The sequence below is a fragment of the Pristis pectinata genome, chromosome 3, assembly GCF_009764475.1.
Source record: "Pristis pectinata isolate sPriPec2 chromosome 3, sPriPec2.1.pri, whole genome shotgun sequence".
Taxonomy (NCBI): Eukaryota; Metazoa; Chordata; class Chondrichthyes; order Rhinopristiformes; family Pristidae; genus Pristis; species Pristis pectinata.
In genome coordinates, this window is record NC_067407.1 from 54,434,167 (window position 1) to 54,457,036 (window position 22,870).

The 22,870-nt window shown below is 41.6% G+C and overlaps 1 protein-coding gene across 9 annotated transcripts in view; it reads left to right on the forward strand.

Annotated features, from left to right (window-relative positions):
• Positions 1-21,113: 21,113 nt before the first annotated feature.
• The window catches only part of LOC127568774 (eIF-2-alpha kinase GCN2-like), a 69,262-nt gene continuing 67,505 nt past the window's right edge, over positions 21,114-22,870 (forward strand). For 4 of the 9 annotated variants that reach the window (XR_007956065.1, XM_052012922.1, XM_052012921.1 and 1 more), the window contains exon 1: positions 21,471-21,788. Coding sequence is in view for 3 of the 9 variants with exons in the window: in XM_052012922.1 (XP_051868882.1) it covers positions 21,774-21,788 (15 nt within the window). In the remaining 6 variants the exon portion in view is untranslated. Of the gene's footprint in view, positions 21,401-21,470; positions 21,789-22,870 lie in introns of those variants that run through there. The other 5 variants (XM_052012926.1, XM_052012923.1, XM_052012924.1 and 2 more) reach the window with 3 other exon arrangements.

Sequence of the window (22,870 nt, forward strand, 5' to 3'; positions counted from 1 at the left end):
TGCAAATCTGTCTTCCTTTAATTTATTGATAAAGCATCTGTCTTTAATGCTCCTTCTGTGGCAAAATTGGCCTCATTAGCCAATTCAGAACTGCAACATCATCCTTGACCTTGCAAGCCTGGTAAACAGTGCTTCCTGAAATTTGGAAATTTTGGCCATTTCCTTGACACCAGTTCAAAAATACTCTTTTTTTGTAAAGTACTTTTGGATGTCCCAATGTTGTGTTAGATATGTTAATCTCAATAGTGAAGATATCCTTCATGAGGATTTCCATCTATTGAATGAATCATGTTTCCTTTGCATAAAATTTCATTGCACATAAGGCTTAGAGTAAGTTGCACCACCCCCCCCCCCCTTGTTTTTATCATGTGATCAGTTTGGCTTGGATAACTCTTACCCCAGCTCCCACCCTGGTTGAATTGCCCATTGGCGTTCTACAGATTCTACAAGGGGAACATGTATGAGGTAACAAGGTGTTGTAGTGTTTGTAACATGGAGTCAGAATGAAAATCCCTGCCTGAGAAAAAGGAGAAACCCCCGAGGTTAAAAACAAAGGAAGCCAGATTTTGGTAATTAATCACTGGGTGGAGAGCAGGACAAATTAAGAACCAATTTAATCCAGTCATATCAGTCTGAAATTAGTCTAAACATTGTGGAAATATTCTTTTGAAATGAATCCAAAATACCTGCTTAATAATAGTTATTCCAAAAACCTGCATTTACATTGAGATAGGGTAAAGGAGTGGGCCGATAATTCTCAGCTCTGGCAAAAACAAAGAGGACAACGCCCCGAGAACACATGCTTTCCATTGGTTCTAAGTTATAATAAATTTAAGTAAATGTTGGTTGCTTGATTAAAGCAGTAAACTATAACCAGAGAGGCTTATTTTCAAATCCTCCTCTCCAGCTGTTTTGATTTTAAACTGAATTAAATGTTTCTAATGAAAGACAATTACAATCAGCACTAAACTTAAAACTTGTTTGAAAATAATTGCTGGAAATTGCAAAGAGAAAGCATCTTATGGAAGATACTTCCAAGTTTTCATTTTAACTTCAATCAGCATTAGAAGAAATTACATTTGGATATTCACCACTGACAACAACAGTTCAGATTTTAAAGCTTTCTTTGGGTTTCATTCCTCATTTAATTATTCCCCCAGATTTCACCCACTTTGAATTACTGTGCATGCCATGTGTTACTGACCGCATATGCAGAAGTACACACAACATATGCTGCACTGCACAATGGAAATATAAATTGAAAATTGAGTTCCAAATGCATTGGAGATTCTGGATAGTTGTGTCAAGAAGACTAATTTGAAAAAAGAAGAATTTGTTTTTGGATGACATCAACGACAGAAGCAACTCTTTCTGTAAAAGTCCATAACCAATAAGTTGTTTCTGAAGTGAATTGACTGTTATTATGTAGACAGACTAGCTACAGCACTAGCAAGTAATTTGTTCCTATATTTTTAGAAGTGTTTGCCTGAGCATAGAAGGTTGGCAAGAGCTGTGGAAGAGCTCTCCTGCCCTTCTTTAAATGGTGCCAAGACATCTTGCATGTCTCAGTTTAATACCTTATTTGAAAGAATGCACTTTCCTCATTGCAGCATCGTATTGAAGTGTCAACACAAGTTATAGGTTCAAAGAGTGATTTGAACCCAACCTTGACTGACTCAGATTCAAGGGTGCTACCAATGTTACAACATCGGAAGATAACAACAGGAGTAGGGCACTTCACAGCTCAAACCAGTTGCTATTCAATGAGATCAAGGTTGGTCTGTGATCTCTCCTCTTACCAGTCTTTTTCCCCCCATTTCCTGCAATATTCTTAGTTAACAAACTTAGGTTTAAAATTAACTAATGTCCAACCATCAATTTCCAATAATGGAAGCAAGTTCCAACTTCTACCATCCTTTATGTGTTTCCTAACTTCAATTATATTGTATAATGATTGCTAAACATTACATGGAACACTCAAGATGAATAACCAACAATTTATTTAATAATCGTATCAAGTTACACAGATAGATTATTAAACACAAGCAAGTTGATTATAGTTATCCAGGATTTTCCTGTAAACTTGTAGTTAGATTTATCCATCAGGATCCAGCTCATTCCTGACAGTAAGCATTCATCTACAGGTCTGTTATATTGGGCACTTTTCCAGATCCTGGAAGTGCTGTTCAACATCAGGAATACTTATTCGCTACCTCTCTTTGTCTTTGCTCTTCTTACATGTTTAGTTCATCAAACATATCAAATGAAAGAGAGGAAAGAAATACATTTTTCTGGACACCCTTCAGGACTTTAAGGGATTCCTAAGCTCTTTGAATCTGAAGTGCATTCTGTTATTTGAATACTTCATATCACAGACCCTTAAGGCAGAAAGCTCACTTTGGTGGAACTGCACAAAATTATTTTTAAGCTCACTACTGAAGCAAGTAATAATAATAATGGGAGTGCTACAGTTCAGGACAAGATGGTATAATAAGGGAGCTAACAGTGAGTAATGCAACAGGTAGCACGGACAGAAGGCTATTCCAGCTTCAGAACGTATAAAATGTTGCATACAACAAACACAGTCATCAAAGATAATGGCTTGGATTTTGTGCTTGTAGCAATGGCAAAACTGTCAGTATTTGCAATTGTTACTCCATGAAGCTCCCAGCAATTCTGAGGTTTTTGTGCATGCATAGATTAACATGGATATCCCAAAACTGCTTGAGTGATTCAGTCTCTCTCCGCAACCTTCTCGACTGCAATCAAGAGAAATTATTTGAACTAATGAACTTGTCTTGTTCTGAAATACAACAGTAATCTTACATTTTGATACCAGCCTTATTAAGCCATAACTTTTGCCTAGCAAACCACCTGGCACTAAAAATTCTGATATGATGTGCACTGTAATTCTCTCATAACTATTCCAATACGTAAGGGATAATTAACATTTAGAAACTTTTACTTCAGTTTCTACATTAATCATATATGTCGTTCCACTCTGCAAATGTTAAAAAGTTATCTAAACATTGTACTTCTTTCTTTAATGTGTGAGAATTCAGTAATATGATTGGCAGTTCGTCCAGTTTGATGACATCAGGGGTCCTGGAGGCCAGAAATCCCATTGAATTGATTCCTGACATCAGAGAAGGAAAAGATCTGGCCAGAGAAGGTTTCTTTAAGGTTATTGGCAAGCAGGGATGCTTGACCATTGAATGCAAATTTAGGGCTTCCAGAGTAATAATTGGCCCTTGGCTGGTTATCCTAATCTGGTTAAAAAAAAGTGGCTACATAGTTTTATGGTAAGGAAATGAATTTCAGAAGCAGAGTATAATGAGCTGTTGCTACTTTTTTGAACGTGTTGCAAAATAATTGAAGACAAATTTCTAACCTCAATATAGATGCATGGTTCCCATCTACCTCAATGTTCACATAGGGTTCCCTTCTTTTCTCCTTCAGTGCCTTACGGCATTTACTTCACTAACTTAAATGGCCATCACAGAAACACAGCAAAGTGCTGATTTTTATAAGGCTTCTACATAGATGATGTATCTCAGTATTCCAATAAATAGATTCAAACCAAATTCCTACTCTGCATGGTCTTCCCTTACTGAAGTAGATACATTTACAAAACATTGTCAAAGAGATTTTCGGGGTAAATTACTTTAGAATTGGAGTATCGAGAGTAGGAACAATGAGCAACCTAACTGTGGCACCGTGATTCAGGGAGCCATTCAAGAGGGGGAGGAGAGAAGAGAAATGCGGTTATAATTGAGGATAGTATTGTCAGGGGTATAGACACATTTTTCTGTCAAAAGGATCAAGAGTCCCAAAGGCTGTGTTGCCTGCCTGGTACCTGGGTTCGGGACATCTCATCTGACCTGCAGAGGAATTTGAAGTGGGAGGGGAAAGATCCAGTTGTTGTGGTCCATGTGGGTAGCAATGACATAGGTAGAGCAAGGAAAGAAGTTCTGCTGAGGGAATATGACCAGCTAGGGACTAAATTAAAAAGCAGAACCACAAAGGTAATAATCTCTGGATTGTTACCCAAGTCACGTGCAAATTGGCACAGGGTCTATAAGATTAAAGAGTTAAAAGTGCGGATCAAAGATCGGTGTGGGATAAGTGGGTTTGAATTCATTGGACATCGGCACCAATATTGGGGAAGGAGGGAGCTGTTCCAATGGGACGGGCTCCACCTGACTCATGCTGGGACCAGGGTCCTGGCGAATCACAAAACTAGGGCTGTGGATAGGGCTTTAAGCTAAGTGGTGGAGGGGTGGGTTCAACAGACTGGGAAAAATATGGATAAAGTAAAAGGGAAGGAGAGGGCTGGAGAGATTACAGAAGTCTCCAGAATAAAGAATAAGACAGGTAGTTTAGAAAAGGGTAAGAATTTAACTTCAGGCAACATGGAGACAAATTTGAGAAGAGGGGTCGTGAATATAAGACTGAAGGTGATATATTTGAATGCACACAGTATACGAAACAAGGTCAATGAGCTTTTAGTGCACTTAGAAATTGGCAGGTATGACGTTGTGGGCATCACAGAGTCGTGGCTGAAAGAAGATCACAGCTGGGAGCTAAACATCCAAGGATACACGTCCTATCGAAAAGACAGGCAGGTGGGCAGAGGGGATGTGATGGCTCTGTTGGTAAAAAAAAATGAAATCAAATCCTTAGCAAGAAATGACATAGGATCAGAGGATGCAGAATTCTTGTGGGTTAAGGAACTAAAAGAGTAAAAAGAGCCTGATGGGAGTTATATACGGGCTTCTGGACAGTAGCCAGGATGTGGTGTACAAATTACAACAGGGGATAGAAAAGGCATGTAAGAGAGGCAATGTTTCAGTGGTCATGGGGGACTTCAATATGCAGATAGACTGAGAAAATCAGGTTGGCACTGGATCCCAAGAGAAGGAATCTGTAGAATTCCTACGAGATGGCTTTTTGAGCAGCTTGTGGTCAGACCCGCTAGGGAAAAGGCAATTCTGGATTTGGTGTCGTGCAATGAACCAGATTTGATTTGGGAGCTTAAGGTAAAAGAACCCTTAGGAGGCAGTGATTATAACATGATAGAGTTCACCCAACAGTTTGAGAGGGAGAAGCTAAAATCAGATGTATCGGTATTACAATTGAGTAAAGGTAACCACAGAGACATGAGAGAGGAGCTGGCCAAAGTTGATTGGAAGGGGACCCAAGCAGGGATGAATGACAGTAGAGCAACAATGGCAGGAGTTTCTGGGAGTAATTTGGAAGATGCAGGATCATTTCATCCCAAAGAAGAAGCATTCTGAGGGGAGAATGAGGCAACCGTGGCTGACAAGGGAAGTCAAAGGCAGTAAAAGAGAGGGCCTAAATTATTGCAACAACTAGTGGGAAGAGAGGATTGGGAAGCTTTTAAAAATCAGCAGAAGGCAACTAAAAGCGCAATAAGGGGAGCAAAGATGAAATATGAAGGTAAGCTAGCCAATAATATAAAAAAGGAAACTAAAAGATTTTTCAGGTATATAAAGAGTAAAAGAAAGAGTGGACATTGGATTGCTGGAGAGTGACACTGGAAAAGTAGTAATGGGGAATAAAGAAATGGCTAACAAACTGAATAGGTATTTTGCATCAGTCTTTACTGTGGAGGACACCAGCAACATGCCAGAAATTTGAGAGAGTCAGGGGGCAGAAGTGAGTGTAGTCACTATTACTGAGGAGAAGGTGCTTGGGAAGCCGAAAGGTCTGAAGCTGGACAAGGACTGGACAGACTACACCCTAGGGTTCTGAAAGAGGTAGCTGAAGAGATTGTGGAGGCATTAGCAGTGAGCTTTCAAGAATCGCTGGAGTCAGGAATGGTTCCAGAGGACTGGAAAATCGCAAATGTCACTCCACTCTTTAAGAAGGGAGGGAGGCAAAAGACAGGAAATTATAGGCCGGTTAGCCTGACTTCAGTGCTTGGTAAGATGTTAGAGTCCATTAGTGAGGATGAGGTTTCAGCGTACTTGGAAGCACATGATAAAATAGGCCGAAGTCAGCATGGTTTCCTTAAGGGCAGATCTTGCCTGACAAATCTGTTGGAATTCTTTGAGGACGTAACAAGCAAGTTAGACAAAGGAGAGTCAGTGGATGTTGTTTACTTGGATTTTCAGAAGGCCTTTGACAAGGTGCCACACATGAGGCTGATAAACAAGACAGGAGCCCATGATATTACAGGAAAAGGTACTAGCTTGAACAGAAGATTGGCTGACTGGCAGAAGGCAAAGAGTGGGAATAAAGGGGGCCTTTTCTGGTTGGCTGCCAGTGACTAGTGGTGTTCCCCAGGGGTCAGTGTTGGGTCTGCTACTTTTCATGTTATATGTTAATGATCTGGATGATGGAATTGATGCTTTGTGGCCAAGTCTGTGGATGATACAAAGATAGGTGGAGAGGCAGGTAGTGTTGAGGAAGCAGGTAGTCTGCAGAAGGTTGGGAGAATGGGCAAACAAGTGGCAGATGGAATACAGTGTAGGGAAGTGTATGGTCATGCACTTTAGTAGAAGGAATAAAGGTGTAGACTATCTTCTAACTGGGGAGAAAATTCAGAAATTGGAGAGGCAAAGGGACTTGGGGGTCCTAGTACAGGATTCCCTAAAGGTTAACTTGCAGGTTGAGTCGGTAGTAAGGAAGGCAAATGCAATATCAGCATTTATTTCGAGAGGATTAGAATATAAAAGCAAGCATGTAATGCTGAGGCTTGAAAAGAGTTCGTCCGACCACATTTGGAGTATTGCGAGCAGTTTTGGGCCCCATATCTAAGGAAGGATGTGCTGACATTGGAGAGGGTCCATAGGAGGTTTATGAGAATGATCCCAGGGATGAAAGGAGCATTTGATGGCTCTGGGCCTGTACTCGCTGGGGTTTAGAAGGATGAGGGGGGATCTCATTGAAATCTACTGAATATTGAAAGGCCTGGACAGAGTGGACATGGAGACGATGTTTCCAGTAGTGGGAGAGTCTAGGACCAGAGGGCACAGCCTCAGAATAGAAGGACGTCCCTTTAAAACAGAGACGTGGAGGAATTTCTTCAGCCAGAGGGTGGTGAATCTGTGGAATTCATTGCCACAGAAGGCTGTGGAGGCCAAGTCATTGGGTATATTTAAAGCAGAGGTTGATAGGTTCTTGATTAGTAAGGGCGTCAAACATTACAGGGAGAAGACAGGGGAATGGGGTTGAGAGGGAATAATAAATCAGCCATGATCGAATGGCGGAGCAGGCTCCATGGGCCAAATGGCCTAATTCTGCTCTTATATCTTTCACATAAACCATGGCTAGTGATAGGGCATCTGCATCTGATGGTGAAGATTGTGGATTCAAATCCTGTTCCAGAGACGTGTGGAGACCTCAGTACATATTAAATCATGGCCATACATGCCATCTGAGATGACCTAAAAAGGTTCCACAACACATTACAAGGTAAGTCCAGAGATCTTTCTAATATATTGACTAACATTTATCCCTCAATTAATATCACTAAAGTTCTTTATCGCCTTGCTCTTCGTGGGATCTTGATATTGAAATTGGCTTGTTCAATTTTCCTATTTTGCAGTATGACGACACTTCTAAAATGTTTGTCTTTGGCTGTAAATTACCTTAGACTGTTCTGAGGTTGTGATAGACATGATATTAATGGAAGTCCTTTCCTGCTTATTAAGGCAACAGGAACAGTCATTGTGCGTCAGCAGCATTACATGAATAGCGTTGACCTATTGATCGAATCCTTTGGGTGGTACGAGTCGAGGAGGGAAATTTGTCTTTGACACCAAAGGTGGAAAGAGGAGAAGCTCCTTCCTCTTTGAACCATAGAACCATAGAACAATACAGCACAATACAGGCCCTTTGGCCCACCATGTTGTGCCACCCTTCAAACCACACCTCAGACTACATAACCCCTTCCTCTCACATATCCCTCTATCTTAAATTCCTTCATATGCTTATCTAACAATCTCTTGAACTTGACCAACATATCAGCCTCCACCACCACCCCCGGCAGCGCATTCCAGGCACCAACCACTCTCTGGGTAAAAAACCTCCCTCTGACATCTCCCTTCAACTTCCCACCCATTACCTTAAAGCCATGTCCTCTTGTTTTGAGCATTGGTGCCCTGGGAAAGAGGCGCTGGCTGTCTACTCTATCTATTCCTCTTAATATCTTGTATACCTCTATCATGTCTCCCCTCATCCTCCTTCTCTCCAATGAGTAAAGCCCTAGCTCCCTTAGTCTCTCCTCATAATCCATACTCTCTAATCCAGGCAGCATCCTGGTAAATCTACTCTGCACCCTTTCCAACGCCTCCACATCCTTCCTATAATGAGGTGACCAGAACTGGACACAGTACTCTAAGTGTGGCCTAACCAGAGTTTTGTAAAGCTGCATCATTACTTCGTGGCTCTTAAACTCGATCCCACGACTTATGAAAGATAACATCCCATAAGCTTTCTTAACTACCCTATCTCCCTGTGAGGCAACTTTCAGTGATCTGTGGATATGAACCCCCAGATCTCTCTGCTCCTCTACACTGCCCAGAATCCTGCCATTTACCTTGTACTCCGCCTTGGAGTTTGTCCTTCCAAAGTGTACAACCTCACACTTCTCTGGATTGAACTCTATCTGCCACTTGTCAGCCCAGATCTACATCCTATCAATATCCCTCTGTAAGCTTCGACAGCCCTCCACACTATCCACGACACCACCGATCTTTGTGCCATCTGCAAACTTGCTAACCCACCCAATTGTGTAATAATTTCAATAACGTTCATCTGAGATAATGGAATAGCATGAACATCCACAGTTTAGTGTCTTATTATAAAGGATTTGACCTTTGAAATGCCATAGACTTTCAAACCAACTGTATGGTCTCAACACAGGTAATGGACTGAAGTTCTATTGTTCAGGTCAAAGCCATAGTAAGAAACAAGATCAGTATTTAAGCCAAATAAAAAAAAATGGCATAACACCAAATTATCACTGACTGCTGTTTTCTCTTGATAGATGATCCAATCTTTAGGAACAATAGTTCTATTAGACTGATGTCCACAGAGTTCAAAACCAACAAGGATCATTTATATCTTGCTGTCCACACTTCTAAATATGGCCACTGATGCTTGTAGTATATAATCATCTATGGCCATTTTCAAAAAAGTCTAAAGTTGAAGGAATGACTTTTGCAGAAATGAAACCACATCTGTAAGTGCAGAGTACATTAGTCACTTCAAATACCTATACTATAATTCATTCACTCATAAATTATGTTCTCCAACATCAGTTTGCCGTCTCACCATGAAGGACTGTACATTTGAAATGTGCCACTTTTTCAATCCAACTGTGCGGTATCAACATAGATTCTGCACTAAATCCCAAGCAAGTTATCATTTGCTGTATAATGTAAAATTAGTTCTGTGGTTAATAGATCATATTTAACATGTGCAGCCATTAAAAATAATTAATATACTTGAATCTGATTTTGTTCAGAACTAGCTTTTAGCACAGGCAGGGACTGTCAAGAGCATTTCACATTATTTATGACTAAGACATTGATAGTAGAAGTTTAATGGTTGTAACATATTTGAAGAAATAGTTTTTAAGGAATTCTATTAATATTTGCAAATCATGTTACAACATTGTTCAAGATGCTTCTTTCTCCTCAGGTATATCTTATTGTTTTATAGGAAGTCACAGGTGTCTGAGCTTTATTTGACTCTTCCCATATACGTCTTGGTTTAACATTATTGGACTCACAAAGTATCCTTCCATGAGCATCAAGATTGAGACTCTCAGTGGTTGAATATCAGTAAAACCCAACCAAAGCACAATCAGGTTTTAATAAATTGGATGAGACATTAAAGTGAGGCCCATCTGCTCTCTCAGTTGGACAGTAAAGATGCAATAGCACCAAAATCATGACAGCACAGACCTGACCGACTCCTAAGTCAGACAATCCAGTTACTTTCACTGCTTTTTGCTGGACCCTGCTCTGCACAAATAGGCTGCTACATTCCCTGCATTATAACAATAGTTATATTTCAAGAAAAAAAAAGTTTTTTGCTGTAAAATGCAATGTTCTTCTTCAACAGTGGAGGACTAAATTCTCTTTGATGTGGGTTCTGAGATAAAAATATAGCAAAAGACATTTCCAACAAAGTGTGCGTTTTGAAGTTTGGTGCTACTGTATCATTTTTTTTGCACTTTACATTACAGGGAAGAGCAAACCATCTACAAATCACAGCCTAAAGTAGCATTTAACCGACTGACATATTAGAGAGAAAGGCAGCCTCTGGGAACATTACAATGAATTACTGCAAAGAAAAACACATAAATTATCAGCTGTCTAGCATCAACATCAAAACGAGTCACTCCCAAGATTCCCATTTGAACAACTACCAAGCTTTGTGACATTCCCATGCTGGTAGATTTCCATTGGTCTTCACAGATGGCCATTTCTCTTATACTCCCTGTGGGACATCTGGTTAAGTGTAGCTGCTTCAGAATCTCAAGACCAATCAAAGACAAAGTTTTGCTTTTTTATTTAGAAGCCTCTGTTTTAAAAATGTTTACTTTATTACCCTCTTTTTGTTTTATAAAGAGTAATATACCATGATGGAAAAAAAATGTTATTTTGAATTGTGATGTCTGGAGACTGGAACTGGACGTACACCCAGCGGATTCCTCATGACATTATCACGAAGCCAATTTCTATCCTCTTTTATAAGGTTGGGTGTGTGTTAGACTGAATTGTTCTGCGTATTATGACTGTGTTCCTTTATGGAAACAATGCTCAACTTATAGGTGGAATTATTACCTTCCTCTCTCCTTTAATTAACCTGGTCCTATTGATTTGTCTTCTGTCTCAGTTAAAAGGTTCTTCTGAAGCAGGAGGATATTTTAAACCACATAAGGCTAATTATTTCTTCTGTATCATTTTTCTTTTAAGTATTACATTGGAATTTGCAGTATGATGTTTGAAGTGTGATGGAAACAGTACATGTGCAACTGTCATTACATTACAATTTTCTGTAACATTACCAGTGGGGATCCAGTGTAGTTATTGCTTGATGTTGGATTGAAGAATAATAGATCAATGGTACCAATGACCCAATTCACTGTTCATTTTAAAATTATTCAGCATGTTCATTTATAGATTCCTATTATAAATGTTGATGCTCAAATTTATGATGAAAACTGTATGTAAACTTACAGGACTAAAAATGATTCAGATCATAATTTTAAAGCCCTATAAAAGAGAAATTTCGAAAAATGCTAGTTGGGAAAATATATTCAATCAAATCAAATGAGAAGAATTTGCCTAGAATTGTAAGTCTAGCAGTATGAAACAAGGAATCTGCATTGGGGTATTTGATAGATGTATTGGTTTCATCAATTTAATTTAGTCAAATATTATTATTTTCTGTTCCTCCTTAACATCAGGCTAGTCAGCTACAACCTTGAACAAAGGACACACTCTAAACTGGTTTCATTTCTGCTTGCACCACCTTTCCCCCCTCCCAGAGCAAGGACAGAGATCCCCAAGTCCTTACCCATCACCCCTCACAATCAATGCTTCATCCTTCATATTTTCTGCCACTTTCAAAAGGATTCCACTATGGGGCACAACTTCTTCTCCCTGCTCCCTTCAGCATTCCAAAGGGACCATTCCCTCTGTGACTCCCTGGTCCACGGTTCCATCTCCACCAACACCCACTCCCCTACTCGTGGAACTTTTCCGCGCAACCACAGCAGATGCAACACTTGCCCTTTTACCTCTTCTCTTTCCACCATCCATGCACCCAAACAGTCCTTCTGGGTGAAGCAGTGATTCACAGGCATTTCTTACAATGTTGTGCACTGCATTCAGAGTTCACAATGTGGTCTCCTCTACACTGGAGAAACCAAAGGCAGATTAGGTGATCATTTTGCACAATACTTGCATTCTATCAACAAAGGTGACCTTGATAATTTAATTCTCCATTCCACTCCCACTGTGTCCTCTCCGTCTGGCTTTTTGTACCATTCCAATGAAGTCCAATGTAAGCTTCAGGAACAGCATCTCATTCTTCACAGATTACAGCCCTCAGGACTGTACTGAATTCTACAATTTCAGGCAACCAGCTATTCCAGTCTGTATTGCCAGTGGCCTGTAAGTGGCACAGCCTTTCCCCTCCCCACTCATGCTGCCTGATTGCTGAGTATTTCCAGCATTCTTGGTAGTGTAGCGGTTAGCATAACGCTATTACAGCGCCAGCGACTCGGGTTCAGTTCCGACCACTGTCTGTAAGGAGTTTGTACGTTCTCCCTGTGTCTGCGTGGGCTTCCTCCAGGTTCTCTGGTTTCCTCCCACATTCCAAAGAGGTACAGGTTAGGAAGTTGTGGGCATGCTATGTTGACACCGGAAGTGCGGCAACACTTGCGGGCTGCCCCCCAAACACTTCTGCAAAAGATGCATTTCACTGTGTGTTTCTATGTACATGTGACTGATAAAGATATCTTGATCTTACCTTAAGGTGGGGTGAAGGATAACAGTGCACTGGTTTCGCAGGGGATCTCACCTGAGCATGGAGCAGGCCTTAGCGCTCCCAGGCACCTGCAACCAGCAGCAGCATTGAGTGACTGGTGAATAGGATCTGTGTGCTGCAGCTCATAGAAGCCTTGATCTGTGCCAAGGACTACTGACAACAACATCCATAAAACTAAACATCTCAGGGTTAATATCAAACTCATCTAAAGAAATCTTATCTTATCTTACTTCAGACTTCCAGCAGCTGGTGCATTGTGTATCCCACCCTCTCTTCGGGCCTCATCCATCACCTCCAGCAGACAAGCCTTCACCACCCTCTCCCAGCTGCACCACCACCATTTGCATCATCCAACCTGTGTGGATCACCACCCCAGTCACAGACATTCCTCTGTTCTCTCCAACCCTCCTACTTCTCTGCAACTTAAAACATGCATGTTTATTAACTTTTCCTGGTTCTGGTGGAGCATCACCAACCTGCAGTATTAATGCAGTTTTACTGTGACTACAGATGCTGCCTGACCTGCATGTCCTGTTCTTATTTCTGAATCAGTTGATGAAGCACTGCTACAGCACAATTACAGGATTTATTAAGGAGCACATTTTAGGCAAGAAGCTTAACTTGCTGCAGTGTCTGGTATTCATGTGAGAGATTCGTTAGTGAGACCCCAATCAAAACTGATCCTGCCTGCAGCCGACGTCTATTCATGAACAACGAGCATCACTGAATGAGGAGCGCTAGATAATCCTGCCCACCCCACCCCACTGCAGCCCCCAAACTTGGGGCACCTGGACTGTTGTGTTCTTTGCACAACATAAAACAAGGAACAGATTTTCGTTCTGGTATTGGCAGTTTTCTTCAACAGCATCACCCTCTAGTGCCTATTGGTCTAATTACAATTTGTATCACAATCTTGGAACAGCTATGAATCTTACTGCAATTCAGCCTTCCATGTTTCCAAATCAAAGTACTCACAGTTGAATTTTCAATTGCTTTCAATTGGGTCACAAGATACAGAAATCAAAACCTGTCTCATGGCAAGCTGCTCCTTTATTTTTGTAAAGCCGGAACATTTTCTGAAAAATTGCATTCTCTGTGATGCTTAAGTATTTATGGTAATTTTTGTACTGAAATTCAAAACAATTTTGATACCATTCTACATTAACGGTGTTGAACAGATATGGAATGTCATTCATAATATTATAGCTTGGCAAAAATTGTCAGTTGAAATTAGGAGAGTCCCCATAGCATAGGTAACTAAAACTAGAGGGCATAGATTTAGGCTAAGGGATAAAAGATTTAGAGTGGATCTGAGAAGAAAATTTTTCACCTAGTAGGTGGTTAGAATCTGGAACACACTACCTGAGGGGGTGGTGGAGGCAGGTACACTCACAACTTTTAAGGGTCTAAACGAACACGTAAAAAACAAGAAATAGAAGGTGATGGAACAGGTGCTGGGAAATGGAATTAGTACAGGTGGGTACTCAATAGTCAGCATGAACACGATGGGCCGAAGGGCTTGTTACTGTGTTGTACGAGTCTGTAATTATAAATCTAATATGTTATAATCCATTCAAAATAACATTTCCCGAGCTGGATCTTCTCATGGATATGATCTTTGACCATGCACTTCGAGCATCCTTTTGCATGCTAGTCTGTAACAGTATTGCTACAAGAGTAGGAAAACTTAGGGCCCCAGAAGCAGGTTGTTTCAGCAAACATGTTGATATAGAACCAGTCCTAAATACACTAATGTAATCCTGAATATATAACATCGATTGCATTCCAAAGGCTGACCCTTTAACTTGAACAAAGTGTATTGGCACCACCCATTATGTCACCATTAACATGCAGCCCACATTTCACACACTACAAAACACGTGGAGGTGCCTTCACCACACAACAAGCAGCAGCTGCAGATGGCTGCCCACCACCATTTAATGCGGCACCAGTCTCACAAGAGAATAAAAAACATGTGTTTATATTTTCAGGTCAGATTAACAGCTCATGCACAGGTGTGTTCATAAATAAAACTAATAAATGTACTCCATGCTCAGTCTCCTGCCCTGGTTAAACAGAATAGCTCTACTACCATTTCTAGGTGGCAATAAGCATCTGTTGGTTGTTTTATTGCCCTGTAGAGGCTTTCGCTTTGATTACAATTTAATGCAAGTTAGTCTTCTATACATGTTACAAAGAAGAGATACTTTCCTTCAGCAATTGTGCCAGAGATATTCACCAAGTAGTATTTGATGAACATATTAATTCATGTTTGTGCTTCAGAGAGAGATGATTTGTCAGGTGAATTGATAATTGTCATGTGTATCCAGCCATTGGATGCTAAAAATAATTTCTGAGTACCTTCTAACTCTGAGAGCAAAGCTGGTTGGAAGGGAATAAAAACTTCATGACCTCGGGGTGTCTCAAAGCACATAACAGCCAATGAAGAAATTTTGAAGTAAGGTCACTGTTGCAATAAAGGAAATGCAGCAGCCAGTTTGCACACAGCAAGCCCTCATGAACTGGTTCAGTGCTGTCTCCTCAGCTGATTATCCCACAACCTCAAACACCACCTTCAATGTCCTACCATGGCGCAGACCTTTAGAAGATTTAATGCAGAAGAGCAACTGAAGCTTGATGGTGAGTGCAGACTCAGTGGATCGAAGGGCCTGTTTCCTGGCTGTGCGATTCAAAGGGAAGATGACTGCCCACAGGACACCCCCACAAGAAGAAACTTAGTACACCGACAAGAGTGGGCAGAGCCAAGTGAGCATCCAAAGGTCACGGCAGATCCAGTCACAGGACTTGGCACAGCACTTGGCATCAGAATGGGAAGATGGGACCCACCCTCCAAGGCCTGAGGGCCAGTGATTTCCACCTATGACTGAGGAATCAATGAGCCCTGATGTGTGTCTACAGCTTCCTGGAATGTGCAAGGGTTATTGGGGTGCTTATAACTGCTGTTTTCTTTGCCGTTAGGATAGCTAGAAGTAACGGCTACCAATGGGAGGTGTAGTGGTCGTAGAAGAGGTCCACAATAAAGTGCCAGTCTGTTGTTAGTGCACTTGCCCTTCCTCGGGTACTGGATGAAGGCTGCTTTCCACATGGAATTGATAGGAGCTAGACTGCAGATTCCCTTCAGCATCGCCAGTGTTGTCTGTATGGAACTTGCATGCTCTCCCTCTGACCCTGTGAGTTTCCTCCAGTTTCAATCCCACACCTAAAACATGTCTGGGCTAGTAGGTTGATTGGCTCCTGTAAATTACCCTTAGTGTGTAGGTGAAAGGTAGAATCTGAGGAAGGGAGGACTGATGAGCACAAGTGGAAAATGAAATAGGATTAGTGCGAATGTGTGTTTGACAGTTGGTGTGGACTCCATCGGCCAAACAGCCTGTTTCTGTGCTGTGCGATTCTATGACTCTGTCAGATCACAGCAATTCAGTGGATACAGTGCCAAGAAGCAGACGTTGATACCTCCTGATGATGTGGCTGCCTCACAGGATTGTGAAGCCTGAAGGGTTATTTCATTATGCTGCAGAGAATTCATGAAGAGAACTGTAGAAACATCGTAACTGTCCTTCAAAGATCTGCTTGAAGAAGAGTAGCCATCTGGTTCTTTCACTGGTGGAAATAAGGACCACCAAAGAGATAAACTCAGTGGATGGTATTAACAGTACGGCTATCAGAGAATATTACATCACAGAAGGAGGCCATTTGACCCACCGAGTCATACAAATAGTCACAGTCCTGCTCTTTATCCAATACCCTACAGACATTTTTCTTTCAAATGTATATCCAATTCCTTTTATCAAAGTTATTACTGTATCTGCTTCCAAAGTGCTTTCAGTTAATAATTTCCAGATCACTTTTACAATGTTCCAGACTGGTTTGCTCTGATTAGTGAATGATGTAAAATTTTTTGGATACTGAAACCATAAACACTTCAAACAAGACTGTGGTCTCTCTGTAGAAATGACACAACCAGTATCCAATACTTGAGTCCCGTGGGTACTCAGTAGAGCAAGGCCTACAGAGTTATTGTCAAACTTGACCCCAAATGTCGGCCATCCCTCTGCCTCCACAGATGCTGCCTGACCCGCTGAGTTCCTCCAGCAGTTTTGTTTTGCTCCAGATTACAGCATCTGCAGTTTCTTGTGTCTCTTTTTACTTAGGCAGGCGTGGTAGTGTAATGCTATTACAGCGCCAGCAACCCGGGTTCAATGCCGGCCACTGTCTGTAAGGAGTTTGTACGTTCTCCCCATGTCTGCGTGGGTTTCCTCTGGGTGCTCCAGTTTCCTCCCACATTCTGAAGACGTACGGGTTAGGAAGTTGTGGGCATGCTATGTTGGCACCGGAAGCGTGGCGATACTTGTGGGCTGCCCCCAGAACACTCGACGCAAAAGATGCATTTCACTGTGTGTTTCAATGTACATGTGACTAATAAAGAAATCTTATCTTAAATGTGTAGCTTATTTCTGAAGTTAACAGAACTCTCTGTCTGAACGTGGTTTCTCATCTCCTGCTGGACACCCTGGACAACAACATCCTCTGTTTGAGTTCTCTTACCTGTAACCACTCCTGGAGCTCTGCAGCTGCTTCACCTCTTATCAGAAGCAGTTTTTTGGAGGACAATGTGGGGCTTCATTATTAATCTGCAGACCCATTAAGGAGATCACCGCACGTTCTTCCTGTCAGGTGAGACTTTTGATACAGAATCTTGAAGGCCTGCTCAATTAAGAATCTGGTAAAACTCATAGTTTTACCAGATTCTATGAAAATCAAGAAAAACTGCAGATGCTGGAAATCTGAAATAAAAACAGAAAATGGTGCAGACCCTCAGCAGGTCAGGTAGCATCTGTGGAAAGAGAAACAATCAACGTTTCAGGTCCAAGACCCTTCATGAGAAATAGGTAAATCAAGTCAGTTTTAGGTAGCAGAGAAGGTGAGGGTCAGGATGGATCACTGATAGGGTGAGTCTGGATGACCTAAAGTGGCACTTAAGGAACAGTAAAGATCAAATTAAATTTCTTATGACTTATTTATTCACATATTTATTTGGATAACAGTCTGTAGAGACAACTGCTGCTAATATTTAACCTTGCAGCCTGAAAGAATACATGTCACCTTTGAAAGGCCAGCCGGGTTTTTTTTAAAACTACACCCTAAATCCAGGAGCAGTATTTTACGTCTCCTTCTACAGATTTCCTCATGCTTTAGGCTTTAGCGGAGCTTGAGAAGTCAATGTCCCCTGTCCAGTTGCATTCTTGCACTCTCCCTTGGATTCAATATCTTCTGATTGAACCCGGTAGTCAGGAAGAAGACTAGAAGGAAGTCAGGGTTTAGCTGGTTTTAAGTGGGTTTAGGGAATGGGGAAGTCAGGTGAAGAGGTTGGTGGGATGATGAGGAGAAATGTTTATAAAGGACATTAGAAAGGGGAGTAAGGGTACTCTGCACGGCTCCTCGAGCCTGCTCCACCACTCAGTAAGATCATGGTTGATCTCTGGGCTCAACTCCGCATTCCTGCAGGATTACAATAAACTTTGATTTCCCTATACAGTAAAACACTGATAATCCATTAACCAACTATTCAGAAATCCCAATGGTTTGGCATTTGCCACACTCTCTTCTCACTCACCAGTGCCCCAGTTACTGCACTCCCTTCCCATTCACTGGAGCCCTGGTTCCCACATTCCCTTCCCGCTCACTGGGGCCCTGGTTCCCACATTCCCTTCCCACTCAGGGGGCCCTGGTTCCCACACTTACTTCCCACTTACTGGGGCCTTGGTACCCACACTCCCCACAAACCAGGGCCTCAGATTCACCACAACATTCATCATTCTACTCTGTAACATCTAAAACAAAAGTGAATTAAACGTGTGTTTGAGTGTAAATAAAATAACATCTGATAGTCAAGAACATGTACTAGTCAGGCACCACCAAAGTCCCGAGTGTGCCAGATACTGTAATCCAAAAAATCCATCCGTCTCAGCCTCGAATGTATTTAATAATTCAGCAACCATAGAAACGTAACTCTGGGAAAATAAATCACCTTAGTCCTAATTGTGCAACCCTTTATCCTGAGATATTGCTGCCTTGTTCCAGACTCCTTGTGGAGGGAAACATCCTCATACCTTCTGTCAAGCCCCTACAGAATCTCATGTGTTTCAATGTCTTTTGCATTGACATATTAATCATGCAATCATAGAGAGATTCTGCCTGGAAACAGGTCCTTCAATCCACTGAGTCTGTACCGACCATCAACCACCCACTTACACTAATCCCATCCATATTCTCATCAACTCCCCCCATATTCTGTCCCATCCATTTTCATAAAGTTATAGAAGGAAATTGTGAGTAATTTTGGGCCCCATATCTAAGGAAAGATGTGCTGGCCCTGGAGAGAGTCCAGAGAGAGTTCACAGGAAAGATCCCAAGAATGAAAGGCTTGATGAATGACAAGAGATTGATGTCTCTGGGCCTGTACTCGATGGAGTTTGGAAGGATGAGGGGGGATCTCATTGAAGCCTATGAGACACCGAATGGCTTGGACAGAATGGATGTAGAGAGGATGTTTCCATTTGTAGGAGTCTAGGATCCAAGGGCACAGCCTCAGAATAAAGGGACTTCCCTTTAAAACTGAGATGAGGAGGAATTTCTTCAGCCACAAGGTGGTGAATCCATGGAATTCATTGCCACAGAGGGCCGTGGAGGCCAAGTCATTGGGTGTCTTTAAGGCAGAGATCAATAAATTCTTGATTGGTAAAGGGGTTGAGGGGAGAAGGTAGGAGAATGGGGCTGAAAAAAAAATCAGCCATGATTGAACGGCAGGGCAGATTCGATGGGCTGAATGGACTAATTCTGGCCCCATATCATTCAGTATTATGCAAGCAGGCCATCCAGCCCACCAGGTCCACATTAATCAACAAGCATTCATTTTTTTAGTGCTTACACTATCCTTTCCTGACCCATTATGCCTTTCCCACATACCCATCAAATCCCCTCAGATTTTACCATTACAAGCAATTTATAGTGGCCAATTCAACTACCGTCCTGCATGTCTTTGGGATGTGGGAGGAAACCCATGCAGTCACACAGAGAATGAGCAAACTCCACACAGACTGAACCAGAGGTCGGGATTGAACCCAGTTCGCTGGAGTTGTGTGGCAGTGGCTCTTCTAGCTGCAGCACTGTGCTGCCCTTAACAGAAGTTTTGTCAGGGACACAAGGGTAATACACCTGGAAGTGCTCAGTCAAATTACAAGAGTGACACATAATGATAAGGAAATAGCTGTTCGCACTTCCACTCTCAAAATAGCTTTTAAACTGCAGAATGCTGATAAATAGACAGGATCATGCTAGTGTACTCTGAGGAAAGAATGGGCTGGACTTTAAAGTAGATGATGTCATATCAATCCAGGGATCTCTGGCATGCTCGAAACCTAATCTGTTGCACGTAAAGCTTCTTCAGTGCTGCCCCTCCCTTGGACTTCGTAAAACAGAAGAGGAGCTCACCTAGTCTAAACCCAAAAGGCAACAAGCTGCAGGTTCAGGAAATCTGAAATAAAAACAGATAACACAGGAGATTCCGAAGGTGAAATGCTGCCTGCTGCCGAGTAATCGCATGTCATACATCAAGCCTGCCAAGTATAGGCTGTCCCCAGATAACGAATGGGTTCCATTTTTACAGATATCCATAAGTCAACTTAGTCCATTAGTTGGAAAATGCACAAAAATACTTGGTATGGTAACCACACTTCCACAGTATTGTAATGAATGGCATCAAAACACACAAGGATGATAAGGAAGAACTATTATTGAAAGTGGAGAGAGAGACTAGTTCTGCCATTTGTAGGAACAAATGTATGTACGTACATCCGACTTTTGAATTCATCATTACAGGAGCTCATTCATATGCAGGGGTGTCCATAGGTCAGGTGTTTGTAACCTGGGGACAGCCTGTATCCCCCAGAATTATGTTTACATTTCAGTCTATCATCAGGAATGCTAGAACCAGCAACCCAGGGTCTTGACCCAAAACGTCGCCTGTCCATTTCCCCCTACAGATGTTGACGGACTCCTTGAGTTCATCCAACAGTTTGTTTTTTTGATCAAGGATAGGTTTTACCAGAAATTCTTCCTTCTCCCATTGATGGAACAGTTCTGTCAACATTTCCTGATTTATGTCAACCTAAATCCTAATTCCTTTGCTTGCTACCTTGCTGAATATACACATTTCAGAGCTGCAGTCTGGTGACTAAACAGCGACAAAGCAGATTAAAAACCACAAATCATTGCCAATGTGTTTCTGACTCTTAAACTCATGAGCAAAACCAGACCAATCTCAGTAATTTGTGATTTTTTATGCAACTCTTTTTATCGATTTTAAATGACAAACACAGAGTAGCAGAACATGCAGTCTTTTCTTTAGACAGAATCGAGTACCCTGTGACTTTTAGCATTTCATACTTGCAGAGAGGATGGAGAAGGTTGCAGAATAAGAGTCTACGGTAACAATATTAAAATCTTTTGTGAAGCAGACTCTCAGAAATTCCTGCATTTTCAACTTGTTGCAACCGTGCTCTCCCTGAAAAGGGAAACTTTGCATATTATTAGACAAGGAAAACAGCCCTTCCGGGTACGCGTTCACGGACACACCCCTCAGAACGTATTCCCCGCGGTCTACCTTCGTGCTCGGAACACTGCTGTCAATCATCCCCGTGTGGGCTGCCGCTGTCAATCATCCAGCACGGGGGGTCCCTGCTGCGTACCAGAAGGAAAGCAAAGCACAGCTGAGTCTTAAAGGGACCTCCAGTTTTGCGTACCGAGAGCACTGAAGGGTTTGTTATCCGCGAACGATCGTAGTTACGTAAGATGGTTGGCTTTGCGTTCGGTAACGATAACTTGATAGAGTGTGAGCTTGCAAATAAGTAACTTTATCGGCGCCGATCCACAGTTAGCAAGGACTGGCCTGTGATTGTGCTGGGCGGAAATGTCTATCGTCAGGAATCTCTGTGTTGCTGCTTGTGTGTGGCCCACCTTGTAGCGCGGCCTCAGTTCTCAAAGTCAACTGGATTTTAGAAAAAACAAAGTTACTTGAATTTAAGATTGCCCTGGAACATTCAGTAAGACAGATGGGTTGCGAACAATAGAAATATAAGCAAAATGTTGTCAATGTGTCAAGCAGCGTATGTGGAGAGAGAAACAGACTTAATGTCTCAGGTTAAAGACCCTTCATCAGAATGCAGAGAACTTTGGTGAGAAACAGTGTTTGTGTTAGAAGTTGATGACTTAAATCCAGTAGAATTTACCGCAGTTATTTCAGACTTCAGCATCTGCAGCAGAGTGCATTTAACCTTAAATATTTTGGGGCGGGGACAATACAATGCAGATGAAGGGGTGAGTTAGACTAGAGCGTTTAAAGGCAAAAAGCAGTTCCTTGTACCTCCCACCTCCTTCACCCAGTTTTATGCCCACATTTCTTAAATGGAGGAAAATGAGGTAAAGAAAATGACTTGCATTTCATCCTTGTATCACCACCGGCAAGCTCCTCAATAGGAGCAACAAACAACATGTCACTGAGTTCCTTCAGCATTTTGTTTGTTGCTCCAGATTCCAGCATCTGCAGACTCTTGTGTCTCTAAGCTGCTGAACAGGTTGTCTGGGCGCTCGGGAATATATTTGGTGAAATGGCAATGAGTCCAGGTTCCAAATGATTTGGAATTGCAATTTAAAAATGTGAACAAAATCATTATGGCATCAGATCATAAGTCATATGTGATATCTATGAAAAAGAGTATATATTAGAAGTTAGGCTATCAGAAAGAAAGAAATAATATTGAGAGATCTGTGACTTTCAGTTTGGGCAATTGGGTGTTTGATGAGTTGGAAGTTTTCACTATTTTGTAGGCTGAAATTGTATAAAACTATTGAACCAATGAATGCAGGTTCTTCTGCGAAGATAACAGGAGCATTTTTGCAACAGGAATTGTACACAATAACTAAGTGAGGAATAAAATGATGCTTCAAGCATCTGTTTTACTTTAATGGGGATTCAATCAATGGACAGCATCTGCAGCAGCAGAAGTAAACCATACATATAAATAAAAATGTTTAAATTTTTGAACAGCTATTAGCATGCAGTTTCTATACTTCAGTTTAATTTCAGGAACTAGCTCAGCAATAAGAATAAGTCCAACTCTACTTTGTGTTTTTTGATACTATGTGATACTAATTTTGTCAGTGTCTTGTAATCACCCTCTCTATGACTCTAGACAATTGCACTTTCTGCATTTACATAGAACCTTACAGCACAGTACAGGCCCTTCGGCCCACGATG